Below are 17,682 nucleotides of genomic sequence, written 5' to 3' on the forward strand. Positions count from 1 at the left end.
ACAAGTTTTATTTAGTTACCATATATAGAGTCTGACTGGCTCACAGAGGGTGCCAAAAAGTTGCCAAAACAGATCTCCTTTGACCATATACACTTGCCACCTCACTGATTAGTCATGATTAAATGACATTAAGGAAAATAGCCACAAATAAACTATGTTTAAATCACTTAAAATTTATAACTTATCAACTTTGTCAACTAACACAACTTTGTTTTATATCCTTGATAGATCCTGCGTGACATTCGACAGGGTTTGTTGCAAATGAGTCGCGGCGAAGGACGCATGGGTGAGTACCAAATAAAAAACACAAAAGAAAGATATACAGAAGGAAAAACTAGCAGGAACGAGAGAGTGGAAAATCTAGGCGAATGCCCCGAAAAGTATGCAGCCAGGAATTTTACACTTGAAGTGCTTCTGTTGCAACTTGCAACTGCAACAGCAGCAGCCTTGGGGGCGTGGCTGGGGCCGCCCGTCTGGCGAGCGTCACATGCATAAGCGAGCATAAAATCTTATGTCCGTTTCCGGACCAAAATCCGTACATAAGCCCCGGACTTCAGACTCCGGAGCAACTTGCTCGGCTCGCATGTGGCAAATGGCATTGCAAGTTTTGTGTGCAACGTGGCGTATAATAATATTGTGTTGCAACCATTCTGCTGGCTCTGCACATTTTTCGGTCGCCAGCAAAAAAAAAAAAGTAAAGTTTTTAAAGTTTCTCCTCCTTCCTGCTAGTTTTTTTTTTCTCTTTCTTTTTGGAACTAATCCTAAGCCTTACTTGCGGCTGGCTAAACTCCGGTTTATTTCCATCTTCCAGACGATACGTACATGTACGACGAGGCGCTGAGGACGGGTGCCGGCATGGGCATCGCCGGACTGGGCATGCCCATCGGAATGGCCGGAAACGGTGGAGGAGGCGGAGGAGCGGCCCATTATGCGGTGAGTGCGCTGCATCATCAAGGTCATTGGTACGACGAGCCGCCCTACGAGAGTGATCCCGATGACTTTCTCATGGCCGGGCTCAACTGCGGACCAGCTGCCACTATTCAGGTGAGTGATTTAGCCTTAAAATTTTAGAGAAAAATATGTCTCAGAAAGGACTTAAGTTCAAGGAAAAGAAAACCATTTTGAGCTGTAGAAATTTGATATTTTATCTGTGATTTGAGACACTTTTGGTGACTTGTTCAAGGCGGCCTGTCTTATCCCCTTGAATGGGAAAAAAACCCAAAATTGGCAGCGGCAACATTGTCGCAGTTGTAATCACATTTGAAATTTATGCGCCGCATCCTGAGACGCCGTGAATCCTGGTTACTGGGCGGACTCCTTCGAGGCCGAGGGCCAAAACCCGATCCAATACCAATACCAATCTCAACTGCAGCGCCCGCTTTGATTTCTCTGAGGAATTTGCCAGCCACAAAAGTTGTGCGGGAGTTTCCACTTCTACATATATTTCGAATTCCTTTTTTTTTTTTTGGTTTTCCTTTAGCGATTTTCGCTTTGTGGCTTTTCCTTTTCTATTTGCTTTATTAAATTATACGCTGAATATATTTTTGTACTGGCGCATTGATTTCTACCCACTTCGATTTGTATGTCCATGTCCTTTGGCATTTCGTCGTTCCTTTGCTGTGTGTATAACCCCAGGACAAACTGCGACTCGAACTCACTTTATTTTTATTGACAGTCAAAAAGTGCATAATTCTTGTTGACTTGCTCGACTTTGACTCTCTTACTCTCTCTTGGTTTGATTGTGGATTGATTCTGGGGATGAGGGAGGAAAACTCTGGGAAAGACGTCGCCGTCTTGAGACTTTTCCTTTTGCATAATTTTCTTTGGCCCTTGGTTTTTTTTTTGTCAAAGTCTCAGGGAGTTGCGCTTTTGTGGGAACGCATTAGGCAAGTTATCGGGGGAATTTGTTTTCTTAGTCAATTGAAATCACTCAACGCTGAAGCCTTCGAGAAGGCAGGCCCCCAACTCCCTCCAAAAGGCATTTTGTGTGGGCCTCTTTTTGGCTTTACCAGGGCCCCTTTGATGTGGCCAAACGAAATTTGTTTAAAATTGAAATGAAACTTTTGCGGTTACCGAAAAAAGGTTAAGCTCGCGTTTGTGGCTGCTTAACGGACCGAAGTAGCCTGAGATAATGCATTGAAATTGAATTGTTTGGCTTTTATTTTTCGGGTCCAGCCTCCTTTGATCAGAGAACTGGACCCGCCGAGAGAAAACATTTCACATGATACGGCGCTCCAATGTCAAACCAATTTCAGACCACTCTGCATACCGTTAATATTGGGGATTCAACCAACCCGAAAGGCGAAAGAACCTTTACCACTCCCACTGCCTGCAAAAAAAAGAAGAAAAATCTAATTCAGATTGGAGCTTTTTCGCAACCAAAAACTTTGCTGCATTGCCTAAATTAAAAACGAGAAAACTTTGCAATTTCCGCTGCCAAACAAACATACGCAAAATGAGAATAAAAAAAAACCCAAGCGGGAAAAGAAAACCAAATTTGTGTTCACTAAATTTAAAATTCCAAGCTAAAAAACCGGCAGCCACATCAAATCACTGCAACAATAACAACAGAACAACAGAGGTACAGTGAAGCCCGACACAGCAGCAAAGGCAAATAAACTCGCTCCTCTCTCTCACGGTCTCGTAAAGTTTTATAACTTTGTTAATTTTTCATAATTTTGTTGCTCTACAGCGGCCAACAAATTCTACTTGAATGCTAATCCCCATGTTGTTCGCACTCTTTCTCCCTCTCTTCTCTTACGAATAAGTGCACTAAAAGAAAATATTAATAAACTTAAAAAGATGATGGAAAATGATGAAGCACAACCTTAAATCTTATAATCTAGTTAAACTCCCCTTTTATCGTAACTAATCCTAGCTAATAATTTCTAAATACATTTCATTTCTCGATTTTAGATGGCGTTTTTTCCCCCAGTGTATGTATGCCCCTCACTCACCGCTCTCTTCTCCACTTCTTTTCCATTCCAGGGTGGCCGTGTTCGGTTCTCGAACAACCGCGAGAGCACGGGCGTAATTTCATTAAGATCCGCCGGAGATATTTCATTGCCGCAACGTGGACCGCCGCGTAGAGGTCTTATCGTGCCGCAGCAGCCGCCAAATCCACCGACAATAATACCCTTAACGCACGCCAGGTGAGTTTGTCCCGCCGCCGTAAGGGGATGGGTAGTGGGGGGAGGGAAGTTCAGATTCAGTGGCAGACGGGATGGCCGGTTGTTGATTGCCATTATTATTTGCAGTTGAGTTGGGCAGTTATGATATGGCAAATACAATTTCCAAACCCTTTTGCCACAGCACTTCAAAAGGGTCAAAGGAGAAGGCGGAGGTGGAGGGAGGGATCATTGAACCATAAAACTGTGCCACAAACGAGCCCAGTGTGGCGTGAAAAGGCCAAGCTTTTGGACCAGCAAACACTAATAGCTGACCAAGGCGAAAGCAATCAAACAGCTCAAGTCTGGCATCTCGTATTTATTTGTCAATCGGAAAAGGTGTACCACCCTTTCTCAATCGACCTCCGACCCCCAGACAGATAGACAGGCAGCAGCAGCAGCAGCAGAGAAAAAAGTCGGGAAATCGGTGAAAAAGGGTAGACTTCACTTCATTAGTGCGGTTATCAACGGTCTGCAGCCAGGCGATTGAATGAGCGACTGAATGAATGAATGAATGGGGGCCTGAATGAGGGAATTAGTGACTGACTGACTGACTGAGTGAGTGAAGAACGGGCAGGAGGCACCAGCTTGACTGGCAGACGGCACACATATCGAAACGCATCGGAGCGAAAGTCATCAATTTCATATTGTTACGCATGCCACACTCTCGATATATACGAATACGAATATATATATAAGGACTATGGATTCTGGATTCTGGATTCTGGATTCTGGATTCTGGATGCTGAATCCAAAAGCAATAAGAGCAAGACAGCGACCGGCCGGGGACACTTGAATGAAATGGCATTATTGCTACTTCAACGCCAATCCATCCACAAGTCAGGGCGCCAGCTCCTCAATCAGCCAGCTAGGTAGACGACGGCAGTCCAGGAGCTGGTGAGGTAGGGAGCACGAGACTGGATCCCATTCCATGGAAAACGAGACCCTGCGTTTTCCACACGTACGCATACAAAAGGACTTGCTGAAATAACTTATACGCCTCGTGCGCCGCTGGGGCCACAAACGAGCCAAACGAAAAGAAAACTTTTTCTTCTCACGAAATGCCAGAAAAGAAAACCCAAATAGAGAGAGAGAATGGGAAAACGAAGGTGGAAAACAAACAGCAAAGGCAACCAAAAGTGAAAATCTCAACAGTGTTGAAGCGAAATGGCAAAAGGAAAGAATCTGCCAAGAAGAAAATAAGAAAAAATAAGAAAAAGATATCAAGTATTTATTTATATGACCTTTGTTTGCCACTCGACCTCGGGTCGTGTATATATCTCCACCTCTCGACCCGACACCTTTTTCTTCCTTTGGCTTATTGTTTGCCATCAAAATGTTTGCCGTTTTTCGATTTTAAAGTTATTTTTTGGGCCATTATAAGGGCGGGCAATTTACAGCCAAGATTATTGGGTATAAAAACGAAAAATGAAAAGTGAAATGGATAGCATTTGAAGGAGACTTGCTTTGTATTTAAAGTTGGGATGATGATGCTTATGAAGGTTTGTTAGAGTTCGATAATCATTCCTAGATCAGTTTCCGTAGGGAAGAATACGTTTTGACTGGCTTATGGAGTGGCTTTAATGATGAAAATGTAATGATTAATCTTTGATCTTTATACTAATTCTGATCCTTTTTTGCAGATCTCATGACCGGGAAAGCGGCGACTATGCGGGCTCCATCTCAGACCTACAAAGCGTTACCTCCAGGCTCAGTGCAGTGTCGGTAAGTGTGGGGAAAGTCCCTGTTCCCCTTCAGACCGGGCTCATTTAACTTGCAGGTTTGGTCGCTCCTCCGACTCCAACAACTCCGAACGCCAACTCCAACCTCTAGCAGCTTTTCCAACTGCATCTGAATGCGTCTAAATTGATTAAGTGCTCTTTGTGACAAACAAACTTCGCATTTGGCCAATGTCGTCTGGTCGAAAATGGACGATAGCTGGAAAATGCACGTAGATAGAGGGAAATAAAAACGAGGAACGCACACAAACTTGAAAAGCTTTTTAGCCAAGTTTTTCCCCGGCTCCCTTGTATTTTTTCCTTGTTTTCCCGTAGCCGGAGTTTGGCACTTAAGCCAGCTAAACGTTGTCAGAATACGAACGGCAAATGCTATTGGTTTGGATTGGTTTGGCTTTTGGAGGGATGTTGGGGTGAGAGTCCTTCGACCATTTCATTTGCAAAGTTGACTTGCCCTAACTTGGCTAATATGGAAACGCACTCAATCCGCTTTTCTCTATCCCCAGATTGGCACCAACAACTGCACGGCCCGCTATAGAACCCTAAGCGGCGGAATCGGGGAATCACCATCGCTGTCGCCCAGTCCATCGTCGGATTACGAGGACATCGGAGTGACCAGGGGCCATGGTTGCCTGCCACCCAGCCTGCTGGCCGCGAAGGCCAAAAAGAACGGAATGCCCCATGGCAAGGCGAACACCATTTGCCAAAAGGCCACGGTGCATCATGTAAGTTAATTAAACGCTAATGCCAAAAGGCGAAAACAGATTGCAGGAGGTGGATTAGGTAGAGGATGGGGATGAGCAAGAGCCACACACAAGTGCATCGGGAGATGCAGTCACGGAGATTTTGTTGACACATTATGTGGCCTGCAAAATGTAATTAGCCATTTCGTTGCTGCTTGCATATGCAATTGGCTTTAGCTAGGCTTTTGACTTTGCTCTTGGCCTAAAACCTCATAATGGCCAAAACTCTTTGGTGCAGCGACATGCACTCTAAATGCAAATGCCAGTTTAATGAGTTTTTATGGCTGGCTTGCTGTGTCGTTTTTGGCGGCGGACTCGTAAAAGTGAAAGTTCATCTCGTGAAAAACTTTCGATGCGATTCGAGGCCTGCCAAAAAATATGAGCAAAGTTTTCCGGTATTTCTAGCACAAGAGCTTAAGGCAAGGCTAAACTAATGCCAGGCAGCGGACTGAAACCAAAAATCCAGCACAGCGAAATATTTGTGAGATGTTTCTTAAAATTATTTCTGCTTTTCCGTACTTTGAAGGTTCTAAAAAATACCAGTAAATTCAGATTCTATCTAGATTTAGTCACCTTATTTGCCAAACCAAAACTTAAATTAAGAAACTTGCATTTAATTCCCCAGCATAAAATGATTTCCCATTTATTTGCCGTGTAGAGAAAGTCAACTCTCATTCTCTCCTCTCTCTGCGTTGATGTATTGGTATGTTCGTTTTAAACTTTTTAATGATTTAACTAACAAAACTTTCCTCCTGTTCTTGTTCTGTTTTCGGTGCTACCCTTCAACATGCAATTTATTGCACAACGATGACGTCGACAACGACGACGACGCAACCAAACACACGGAAAAAATAAATAACAAAAAAAAAAAAACACGGATAACTTTCACTCCGGCTGTGCTTGGGGATTGGATTGGATTGTTAGTCGGGCGAGATGCGTAGCTCGGCAAAGGAAATTGGCGCATTTAATGAGAATGGACGAAACTTTGTTGCCACAAAGGATACGTCGAGGGATTTCAGCAATTCCCAAGATAATACCGACCGTGGCAGCATGAGCGATCAGGCGTTCGCCTGTTCGGCCAGCTCCGTGGAAAGTTTGCCCAGCGCTTCCGGTTCAAGTAAGTATTACGGGTATGCGGATACGAATACGGATAGAGATTGGGATTGGGTTACGGATAGGACTGGGGGATAGGGTTGTGTATCTTTGTCTGAGCTGGCAATTTAGAGTTTTCGGGTTTGATTTTGTCTGCTGCTTCTACTGCTGCTGCTGCACCAAGAGCTGTTGCTGTTCCTTTTCCTGGAAAATTCCCAGACTGCCTTGCTGGCTGGCTTGCATATTGGTCTATTAACAGTTGTAGTTCTTGTTGCGGTTTTTTGTTGCTTCTTCAAATTTTGCCAAACTTAATGAATTTTTAATGCACTTGCTGCTAGTCTCTCTCTCTCTTTTTCTCTCCCTTTCACTCTCTCTGGGGGCACAAAAAAGCCGGGCCAAGTGCCGATGGGCGGGGGGCAGATTGCAATGTCTGGGGCGTGGTTAAATGAAGGGCAACCGCTTCCTTTTTAATGAACAAAACTTTTGGCCAAATAAAAGGCAACACCGGAGTAGAAGGCGGGAGCAAGGCTTAACTGGATGGGCGGGAGCGGGGGCGGAGGCGGAGGCGTTGGATGGCAACTTTGAAAAGTGCAAGGAAAAATACTTTATTTTTCATGTGGCCAGGACACAAAGCAAGGATTAGCCAAAAGCTTTGGCCAGCAAACCAAACAAAAGCAACGCAAAGAAAACAACAACAACAGCAGAAACAGCACACAAAAATAATGGGAAACTTCAAGTGCATATTTGAATATTTTTGGGGGCCACAGTATATGTGTGTGTGTGTGTGTGTGTGTGTTTGAAAATATTTGAAAAGTTTTTAATTAACCAAACGAATGAGTGTGAGTTCGAGCATGCATGGCTGGGTGTTTGGCCATAGTAAATTCTTAGGGTCCTGCGGCTAATTGGCTGTGGGCGCATTAATTGGAAATTTGCCAGGACAAACTTTGGCCCAAAAAAGCAGGGCAAATATTTATCAGAACCCTCTCATTCTTTTGCCCTTCCCCTCTTTGCAGGCACCCAGGCTTTGGTTCGTCCTGGCAGTCCGCACAGCTCGATTTCAGCCGAGGATCGCACCTCGATGGCCAGCTGCATCTGCAAGGCCAAGGCACTTGTGGATAGTTTGCCCAATCCCTACGACAAGGAGGCGCTCAAATTCAAGGTGAGTTTGCTGAAACGATTATGAGATGGAGAGCTTTCTAAAGTACTGAAATATCCTTTACCCATCTACAGAAGGGCGAGCTTATCGATGTCCTGTCGATGAATGCCTCTGGCATATGGAAAGGACGATGCCATGGCCGTGTGGGCCACTTCAAGTTCATCAATGTAGAGGTTCTGCCAGAGCAGCGAATGAAGAACTCCAATAGCAAGACCCTTGCGACCGGCTCCCGGATGGCCAATCCCGGCAATGGCAGTCACAATGGTGGACCCTGTTCCGTGGAGGATCTGCTGATCCGCATTGGACTCAAGGAGTACACATCCGTGTTCGTGCTCAACGGGTAAGTGGTGTAGATGAAACAAATTTACCAACAATATTTTTGTTGGATTGTTTCACCTATCGTTCCATTTGCAGCTACGAGGACCTGGAACTGTTCAAGGAACTGGAACCCGCCGACCTGGACTACCTGGGCATACTCAACCAGGAGCATCGTGCCAAGCTGCTGACGGCTGTGCAACTACTGCATGACATTGAATGTAAGTCGAGATACCAGAAAATGTCCTTTGTTATATCCACAAAATAAAGGTTTATTTTATGCAATGATTAAAGTAGAAAATTGGCGAAAAGTAGGAAAAAGCTTATTATATTTTCGTAATTCTTTACCAAAATGGTGAAATTCTTCATTTGGCTAACATCTTTATTGGGCATAGCTGAACTTCAGAGTGGTCTTTATCAGCTCTTGAAGCAATTTCTGATAAGTTTTATTTAGTAATAAACGATACTTTGTAAAGAGTTTACAATACTTTCAATTGCCGGAGCCCTTTTTCCGAAATCATTGATAAGATAGACCAAAATATTGATTAAAACCTAACCTAACCCACTTTAAACCCCTACTAAACACCACACCCACTACCCACCTTCACACACACATCATGCATACTCACAGCTACAAATTTCGCCCGCACAGGCTCAGATGTGGATATAGCCGGTTCCAGCTCGGAGAATGATGAAGCCCGCCTGAACAACATCAACATTAAGCATGGAGCTTCACCCTTTGGCCGACGGCATTTTCCCCGCGACTCTGGATGCTATGAAGGATCTCCGCTGCCAAGTTCACAGACACCAACGCAGGCGGTAAACTCGACGGACGAGTCGAACAGCCTGGACGATGTGGTGACCAAGTGTTCGAGTGAGATAATGAAGCGGGTGGAGAGCGCCCGTCGTTGCAAGGATAATCCCTTTAAGACCACGCTGCCTGGTGGAGGACGTCTCGGCAAGAAGTCCTTTCTCGGCGGCAACGGCCTTATGGCGGACGATACGCTCACGCGTGGAGGGCTTAGCGAGAAGTCGAGCGATTCGGGGGTCAGCAGCAGTTCGCTATCGTCGGGTCCGCTGAAGAGCAGCACTTAACATTTGCCCACCATACTGGCCCACGAGCTGCTGCTGGGCGTGGGCTCGGGCATGGGTATGGGTCTTGGCCTGGGTCATGGCCATGGCACCACCGGTACCCTGACGCCCCACGGTACCCTGGCTACAGCCACCTCGCCGACTGCCCATTCGGCGCCGTTGGGAAATATCTGCAATACGCTGCCACATGCACCGAGCTCTATGGCCAGCAATCTGCCATTGAACCGGAATCTGGTGATGCTACGAAATCATCTGCGCAAGAATACGAGCGGCGCCGGAAATGGTAGTGCAGGAGGAGCATCCGGTGCTGGAGTGCAGCTGCTGCAGGATCATGACGACAGACTGGAGGATCAATAACCCATTTACTACATCAAATTCTTAGTTTAGTCTCCCGTTGAGTTAAGTGTATTTCAATTGCTGTGATTCGATAGTGAAAACAAAAGGCCAACACGCGTCTTTCAGTTCAAATGTATAGTATGTATAGAGAGAGATAGACAGGCAGTTAGGGAAAGAGAAAGAGAGTAGAGAAAGAGGGAAAGATAGCGAGATAGTCAGAGTCAGTCAATCCTTCCTCCGATAATGTTGGCATTTACACAAAATATTTAACACTTATACATATACATATATATATATATACATATATAAATACAGACTTTACAGACTTATATACATACACATCTGGAGAAAATGAGAAATTTTATATACTTAGTAACTACTTAAGTAACTTAAAATGTTTTAACTATTTTTAGTTAGCCTCAAGCTATGTACGGAAGGAGGAGACTTGTTTGATTTGCCATTTAATGTTTGTTTTCTGTTCAATTGCTTTGTGTATGCATATTTCTCAACGTGATATTGTGAAACGTCCAACTTGAATTGCATTTTACATATAGATTCATTTCCAACGTTTTAATAACAGACACACACACACACATACATAGAAGTTGATTCCTATTTTAAGGCACACTTATCTGGGTGCAAGCAATAGACCAATTCAATTTTAATAACTTAAAACGAAACAAAAATATTAATATTTATACAAACATAAGAAGAACAGAACACCAACTGCCATTCGAAACTAATTTTAGTTTGTTAAACTCGTATAAGGACAATGTAAAGGGAAATCCGTCAGAAACTTGTAAAAATCAATGCCGAAAATTGCCAAAATCGAGCAGACAAAAGTAATGTACGCTAAGCAATATTTTCAAAATCATAGCGAGACGTGTCCGAGATCGTGTTTGTGTATATATATAGGATTACGATCCAGTTAAGATTTATTATGCCACTTATAGAATACATCAAGAAACGTATCCACTATGAGCGATTTAGCGATAATCAAAAGCAGACAATGAAATTAGTCAGGCAGCGCAAATGTTTTTAATCAGTTTCCAGCAAATTAGTTAAATAAATGAACAAAATATTTATCACGGCACAACAACAACAGCAACAACTACGAATAAAATATATATATTTAAATTAAAACTGATTAAAATACATATAAATAGCTTAACCTAGCATAGAGCATACGATTCTAATTCTAATATAGCAATTGACTAAATGTAAATGAGTTTATTCGGCGAACGCTTTGACTTCTACTCAGAACGTAAAATTAAACCTGAACATATTTTGTGAACATAAGATATCGATATTCGTATTGTAACTCAATTAACTCTAATCGCAAATAATTTAAATCAAATTTAAAAAACAAACAAACAAATTGCACGTGTTACAGCCAGACGAAGATAAGGTTAAAGACAGATATATGAGAGTGGAGTATGTGGATTACTGGATTATAGGCATTTTTTAAATTTAACTATCCAAATTATATTTAAGTGTTTCAACTGTAAATTGTAACAAAGTCAACAAAAGAATATTTATATATATTTAGAGACGACGTCGAAACGAACGACGAGAAGCGAACACAGATCAAACACATCCACACAGCATGTGCTAGCATTTTCTAATTATCACTGTAAAATGATGTAATTTAAAGACAGAATATATAAGCAATATTAAAGTTTAGCTTAACAAGGAGCCACAAAATTGATCATTAAGTCAACTCAACACATTACAATTGCAAAACAAAACAAAAACCATTCAAATTCCAATACACAAAGTAAAGAAAAACGAGAGCGCAAACTAAAGTAATCAGAGTTCAGTAAATTTTAGAAGAAATTTTCAAAAACGAAAAACCAAAACGAAGTGGAAAACGATGGTTCATGCTTATGCATAAATCAAAGTAAAATTCTTTAAATAAAAGTGAACATATCTAAAAAGTATATATTGTTGAAATTTATTATTATTCGAGGAAGGGTGGTAACAATTTATATGCCTCGGCTATTACCTTTTATTGACATTGACTTTCCCATACCCTTGGTCCAAGCATCCACATCATTTTCGATGGGCAGAGAGCTCTACTTAAGTGCTATCCCAGCTTTTGATCGGGCAAAAGAGACCGCCTCAATGGCTTTAAGAAGCAATTTGGACGACACTTTAAGTTCCAGGCAATTGGAATTTAGAAAATGACCTCGGGGCAGCTCAAGTGATTCACCTAAGCCCAGCACAAGATCTCTGAAGATGTGTAAACGATCTTCGAACCAGGAACCCTTGAATCTCTCTGACACGCTCTAATAGCCCCAAGCGACTTGGTGTCGGTGACAGTCAATAGATTAGCACAGCGCCGAACGTAATCTGTTCTGATTAAATTTACAGATCTACTCCTTATCCCAGATCCATACTATCTGCCGGCGGTGCTGATGTGATGTGATGATGATGATGATGATGTTTATTCATAGAGTGACAGTCGTTGCTGGCTTAGTTTTTTTACAGCGTCTAGTCGGGCGCCCGGGAACTGAATTTGCGCTTAAGTGCTTTAGTAAATTGTTAAATTGCTTTTGTCTTTCGCTCGGGCCAGTATATGAAAATATGAAAATTGATATTATTGCATTTGCACAAGCCGAGCCAAGTGGACTTCTATCTATCTCATTGCCAGCTACGTGTTCTCGGCTTGGTTTCCAGTCGGACACAGTCACAGTCACAGTTGACATCCAAAAGCGGTAGCAGCTCAAAACCGAGCACCAAGATACTCGTTTATTTAATCTAATAAGCAAATAGAAACAAAGAAGAATAAAAATTATATATGTAGAAAACAAAATTCCAGATAAAATCTCAACGCCAAAGTGCAAGTGCAGTGGGAGTTCTCAAATATGGTCGTATATCAATGGCTTCTAAACAAGCTTAGTTCGGAGTTAGCCGGTTGTCTTTGTTTTGTCTAGTCTCCCGAAAAATAACTCTATATCCCGAATGCAATTGTCTTGGGTCTTGTGTATTCTGTCTTATCTGTTTGGGAGACTCACGAGCTCGCTGGGCTACTGGCTTATGGCCTCTATAAAGATGAAGCTGCATCTGCAATCCCCGGAGCCATCTTCATATTAATTAAAATAGTTTCTTGTATATAATAAACAGCAATCGAAATGTAAACATTTTTACGACCAACTATTATATATAATGCCGACTTAATGAGAATCTAATTAGACATTTGTTTTGCTGTCCCACCGATTAGCATGATGACCCACAGTGCCCTTATCAGTGGCTGTAGTGGAGAAAGGTGATTAGATTCGAGGGCCCAGCCGAAACCCAAAAAATTCATAACCTGCTCAACGGGGCAAACCATCAGTTTCCGACAAATTTTGGACAGGTTCAGAGTGCCTGGTTCTCGCAATGGTTATACACATTTGTGTAAATCAGATAGACGTTCTGTTATCAGTAATTAGTTTTATAATGCCCGTCTTGGCCTGATAAGTCGACCCACAGCCGTTCGCCCACTCAGAACACCATCGTCGTGTGTTGGCCACAGTTGATGAGCTCTCGCAAACGTCCGAGTGAAAAGTTTCACCGTTTCGCGACGGGATGTGAAAAGTGCAATAAAGCTGGCAAAAGTCGTTTATATTTCCATATTTCCCTTAGATTGGGATGAAGCTAGAAGATTGTAAACAGTATCCATAAAGCATCAAAATAATAATATCCAAGGAGCATCAATCAATAATTTTATTTTTAAAAAGCCTATCAAAAATAGTTTAGTGTTTGTGCTTAGCTTTGACAGAAGTGGTAAGTGGATAAAAAAGTAATTTTTATATAAAAGTATCTGTGCATAAAAGTCAGATTAATAAACTATCAACAAAAATTTATGGAATTTATATTGGATTAAATAATAAATGAAAAAGTAAATAAAAACTCAGACCAGAATACTGATGCTCGCAGTAATTGATAACATTTGTCAAACAAGAAACTTATTACCTCAAGCTTAAAGCAGCTTATAATCATGAATGATTTTATGCCACCCAAACAAACGAATCGTATATGACTCAATGTGTTTTTATATTCATAATTTGAAGATTTTAACAACGGATTGGCGCCAACTGGCGTGGCGACAAGTGTCTGGTTAGAAGCCCCAACAATCTACCGCAGTTAATTGCCAAGCAATCTCATCATCCGGCCAGAGTTCTGCTCCCCAGATGCCATAAAGATTAGTCTGCTTATCAGGCCCTACGACTAACTGTGGGACTTAGGCACAGCCACTTTGGTTATTTGGTAGTCCAAAATGAGAGACAAGAAGGAACAGGCGAACAGCCGCAAGGCCTCCCAGGTCTCGGGACATTTTTTCCAGATGGATGTTGACGATTCGGAGTTCAACGATCCTTTCCAGACTCTGATGGAGAAGGCTGGCAACCATGGTCGCTATCAAACTCTTTACAATTACCTATTCGTTGGTGGCTTGGCTTTCAGTGGTGCCATGATCTACATGAATATCATTCTGGCCCTTAATATTCCCGATCACTGGTGCACAGTGCCTGGCAGAGAAAACACTAACTTTACGCTGGAGGAGTGGCGAGACATCACCCTGCCCAAGTAAGTGAGGGATTCCCCCAATCCAAACTCAATAAACTGAATCTAGTTTTGGAATAGACAGGCCGACAATCGTGGAAGGGAGACTTTCAGCAATTGTGAGATGTTCCAAGCGAACTTCTCAGAGATCACGGACTGGTCAGCTTGGAATACTACCAAGAGGACAACACCAAAAGAAGGTAAATTTAAGATGTTAACCCACTCCGTTGACTTGCCTACGTTACCTGCAATAACTTCAAAAATCCAACTAACTAATCCAATTAAAACTACCTTAACTTCCATGCATTTATTTATTTGTGTAAACTTCCTGTTAAACCTTATCAAGTGCTGGGCTTTTGGCCAAATATTTATCGAGCTCCCTGTTTTCCATCAAACAACTTTGAAGCAGAAAGTAAATACATACGTTAGCTGGATTAGTGGTGAAATTACTTGGCATTTCGCTGCTCCTACTGCTGTCTTCTTATAAATATTTGCAACTTTGCACTCGAATGCATTTTACGACCGCAACCCCCGTTCGTCCTTTTTCAGCCTGCCAGAATGGCTGGAGTTACGACAAGACCTGGTACGAGAGCACCATCCCCACGGACCACAACTGGGTGTGCGCCAAGGATTTGTTCGTGACAAATGTGTTCGTGGTGGGTCGTGTGACGGAGGTGGCCGGTTCATTTATATTGGGACAAATGGGCGATTCGTAAGTAGCGCGACTTCCACCTAACTAAGTTATGGCAGTGCCGGTAATTGAATTTGTCCACTTGGCCGCAGCTATGGTCGCCGTTTCGTATACTACATCAGTGTGGTCTTCTGTTCCCTGGGTCGCTTGGGGTCCATCATGTGCACCAGCTCGTACACGTGGTTCCTCATCATGTCCGGCATCGTCGGCCTCACCGTTAACAGTCTCTTCCAATCGCCCCAAATTATCGGCATGGAGATCTCGCGGGAGTAAGTTTCGCACAAAGTTTTCTGACCAACTTTTATTGCTAAACCCACACCAAATTGTGTCCAGGGAGGACCGCAGTCGAATTGCCTTCTTCCAGAGCTGTGGCTGGTCCATTGGCACCACATTGATGCCCCTGCTTTACTGGTGGCTGCGCCACTGGGACTCCTTTATGTGGCTCACCTCGATACCCACAGCGATGGTTCTGCTCTATTCCAAGTAAGTCACGCAGTTCAAGAACCCATCGAAATCTAATCATCTTCTACGTTTTTGTCGTGACATTAATTATTTCTTAAGTTTCTCTATTTTTTCTCATGATGAAATAATCACAAAGTTTGCTAGAACATTATTGTGTCAACTAAATAAAACCATCAAGGTTTTAGAGCTAAATCACCCCATCTAAGTCACCCAACCATTCAATCCTGATTTAAACTGAGCAATCCTGAATTTACTGCAGATACGTAATCGAATCGCCCAGGTGGTTGATTAGCAAACAGCGTTTCCGCGAGGCCATTGTCCAACTGCAGAAGATAGCCAAAATTAACGGCCATCGCTTCGACATGACCGAGAAGGAATTGGCCGAGATCTACAGTCGGGACAAGCAGGAAGTCACCTACGGCATCGCATCGCTCTTTGCTGGCTGGCGGCTGGCCCGCAACACCATCATCATGGGCTTCAGTTGGTGAGAAATGTAGATGAACTAAGGCAAAAGATGGCAACTGGAATTTAGATAAAAAAGAAAGGTTTCCAATCAATCTTCAAATATTTCTTTCTAAGCGTTTTCCTAAACGTGTATCTTATCCAAAACCAGTGTCTCAGCAAGTTATCCTCTCTTTTCCCTTAAACTAAGTAAAATTTCAAAAAGATTTCACTGATTTCTCTCACTGCATTGAGAATTTCACACCGAAAGCAATTTGCATGTCTAACTGGCGATTTACTTCCTTTTGCAGGTGCGTGGTAGCCGTCTCCTATTTCACGCTGGTGCTCTTCAGCTCCCGCATGGCGGGCAATCCGTTCCTGAACTTTTTGTACCAGAGCATTGTGGAAATTCCCGCCTACGTTGTTGGTCGCTATATGGGTGAGTGCTGCGGGGCGTGACGCCACGCTGATTGGAGCAGTCCATCACCGGCAATGTCTCTTCTTCTCACCCGCGCCTTTCCACTTTGCCAGGTGATACGTATGGAAGGCGCTTCACCAACTCGGTATCGTTCCTCATCTCGTTCGTCACCTGTCTGCCCATCATTGTGTATGCAACGGACGAGCGGTACGAGGCCCTGATGATCTACCTGGCCACGTTCATCAAGTTCCTCAATGCCCTCACCTTCTTCACGGCGAATCTGCAGTGCCTGGAGATCTATCCCACGTGCATGCGACAGACGGGCGTTGCTCTGGGCACCATCCTGGCGAATGCCATTGGTGTCCTGGCACCGTACCTGGTCTACCTGGGCACCACCGTGGACATCCGGGCGCCGTACTACATCCTGGGCATCCTCTTCCTCCTTGGCGGCATTGGAGCTCTGTTCCTGCCGGAGACCCTGCACAAAAAGCTACCGGACACCATGGAGGAGGCGGCACACTTTGGCAAGCACGATGTGAGTACAATCGGGGTGATAAAAAGCACCTACAATCATATATAAACGTATTTATGAAATCTCTTGAGCAAACATGCAACAAAGTGTACAAGAAGCAAGGCAATTTCTCTGTAATTACTTTCTCCAAAGTGGCAGAGTTCTTCAACCTTCTTCCGCTTCTTGAGCAATGAGCCACGATGGAGTTTTGCTGGCATATCTAATTTATAATCTAAATTATGCAAAGCAGCCGTAGCCTAATTTCATTTTTCACAAATTTAATTTACAGAAATTCTTCAGTCTGCCGAAACCGCCGCTGGCGGCGGATAAGGACGACAGCCTGTCATCCCATCCGGAGTTAGCCAAGCTCAGACGCTCGGAGACGGCGCCCTGATTACCCCCCTGCTGAATCCCTGAATCTTAGAATCCTCGAGACCTGCGAACTCCTTCAAAGTCATCGCCGGCAATCGATTCCAGTTGCCATCCGCGTTTCACGTTTCCCCTTGTGATGTTACGTTAAGTTTGGCCGCCCCTCCTACCAAGTATTGCGAATAAAGTATTGTTATTTAGGCAACCGTAATAAGACCCATATAAATCACAAATCACCTCCACGTTACGCCCAACCATTTGAGGCACAAAGAAATCCCGGCAATGAGTTTATCAGCGCATCTGTCAGAAATTTACAAATTACCTGGGGTGGCTAATGCTGTGGCTAATTTAATAAATGACGCGCCACCAGCAACGAGCGAGACGCATACACACACATGGCGTATGCGTAATGCGTGGCAGGCGCCTGATTTATGCAAGTTATGTATCAATTTTTATCACCAGTTGCAGGAATTGAGCCTTAGCCCGTCTCTTTCGCACGCTGGAAGTTGGCCAAGTGCTAAACTGTAAGCAGCAGCCACTAACACCAAAACCAACTGTCAGCGCGAAAACGAGAAATACAATGTATTGGAATTTTACTGAGATCCTAA

At 43.4% G+C, this 17,682-nt stretch overlaps 2 protein-coding genes across 13 annotated transcripts in view; both read left to right on the forward strand.

Moving 5' to 3' along the window:
• The window catches only part of LOC108115595 (sterile alpha motif domain-containing protein 5), a 158,467-nt gene extending 146,890 nt beyond the window's left edge, over window positions 1-11,577 (forward strand). For 5 of the 11 annotated variants that reach the window (XM_041819196.1, XM_017227110.2, XM_041819200.1 and 2 more), the window contains 10 exons: window positions 229-286; window positions 812-1,044; window positions 2,989-3,152; window positions 4,811-4,892; window positions 5,410-5,628; window positions 6,571-6,763; window positions 7,752-7,897; window positions 7,969-8,234; window positions 8,309-8,430; window positions 8,841-11,577. In XM_041819196.1, coding sequence (XP_041675130.1) covers window positions 229-286; window positions 812-1,044; window positions 2,989-3,152; window positions 4,811-4,892; window positions 5,410-5,628; window positions 6,571-6,763; window positions 7,752-7,897; window positions 7,969-8,234; window positions 8,309-8,430; window positions 8,841-9,304 — 1,947 coding nt within the window. In that variant the 3' untranslated portion in view covers window positions 9,305-11,577. The remainder of the gene's footprint in view (window positions 1-228; window positions 287-811; window positions 1,045-2,988; window positions 3,153-4,810; window positions 4,893-5,409; window positions 5,629-6,570; window positions 6,764-7,751; window positions 7,898-7,968; window positions 8,235-8,308; window positions 8,431-8,840) is intronic. The other 6 variants (XM_041819201.1, XM_041819202.1, XM_041819206.1 and 3 more) reach the window with 3 other exon arrangements.
• A 748-nt stretch (window positions 11,578-12,325) lies between these two features.
• LOC108115712 (carcinine transporter) lies at window positions 12,326-17,285 on the forward strand. Of its 2 annotated transcripts, XM_017227284.2 has the most exons (11): window positions 12,326-12,507; window positions 13,265-13,405; window positions 13,693-14,206; window positions 14,264-14,382; window positions 14,732-14,894; window positions 14,966-15,142; window positions 15,207-15,356; window positions 15,595-15,819; window positions 16,088-16,215; window positions 16,308-16,729; window positions 16,995-17,285. In XM_017227284.2, exons 3-11 carry the CDS (start codon window positions 13,899-13,901, stop codon window positions 17,097-17,099), a joined length of 1,797 nt encoding a protein of 598 aa, XP_017082773.2. In that variant the 5' UTR covers window positions 12,326-12,507; window positions 13,265-13,405; window positions 13,693-13,898; the 3' UTR covers window positions 17,100-17,285. The 2 variants fall into 2 exon arrangements, with proteins under 2 accessions (XP_017082773.2, XP_017082772.2); XM_017227283.2 differs by having other exon boundaries at window positions 12,326-13,405.
• The last annotated feature ends 397 nt before the right edge of the window (window positions 17,286-17,682 follow it).

The sequence above is a fragment of the Drosophila eugracilis genome, unplaced genomic scaffold, assembly GCF_018153835.1.
Source record: "Drosophila eugracilis isolate 14026-0451.02 unplaced genomic scaffold, ASM1815383v1 contig_47, whole genome shotgun sequence".
NCBI lineage: Eukaryota > Metazoa > Arthropoda > Insecta > Diptera > Drosophilidae > Drosophila > Drosophila eugracilis.

Excerpts from the sequence above, each read along its gene's own strand:
- LOC108115712 (XM_017227283.2), top strand. The coding sequence starts at position 13,899 with ATGAGAGACAAGAAGGAACAGGCGAACAGCCGCAAGGCCTCCCAGGTC. Across the intron at positions 14,383-14,731 it reads GAGGACAACACCAAAAGAAG|CCTGCCAGAATGGCTGGAGT; the intron begins GTAAATTTAAGA and ends GTCCTTTTTCAG. Across the intron at positions 14,895-14,965 it reads TTGGGACAAATGGGCGATTC|CTATGGTCGCCGTTTCGTAT; the intron begins GTAAGTAGCGCG and ends ACTTGGCCGCAG.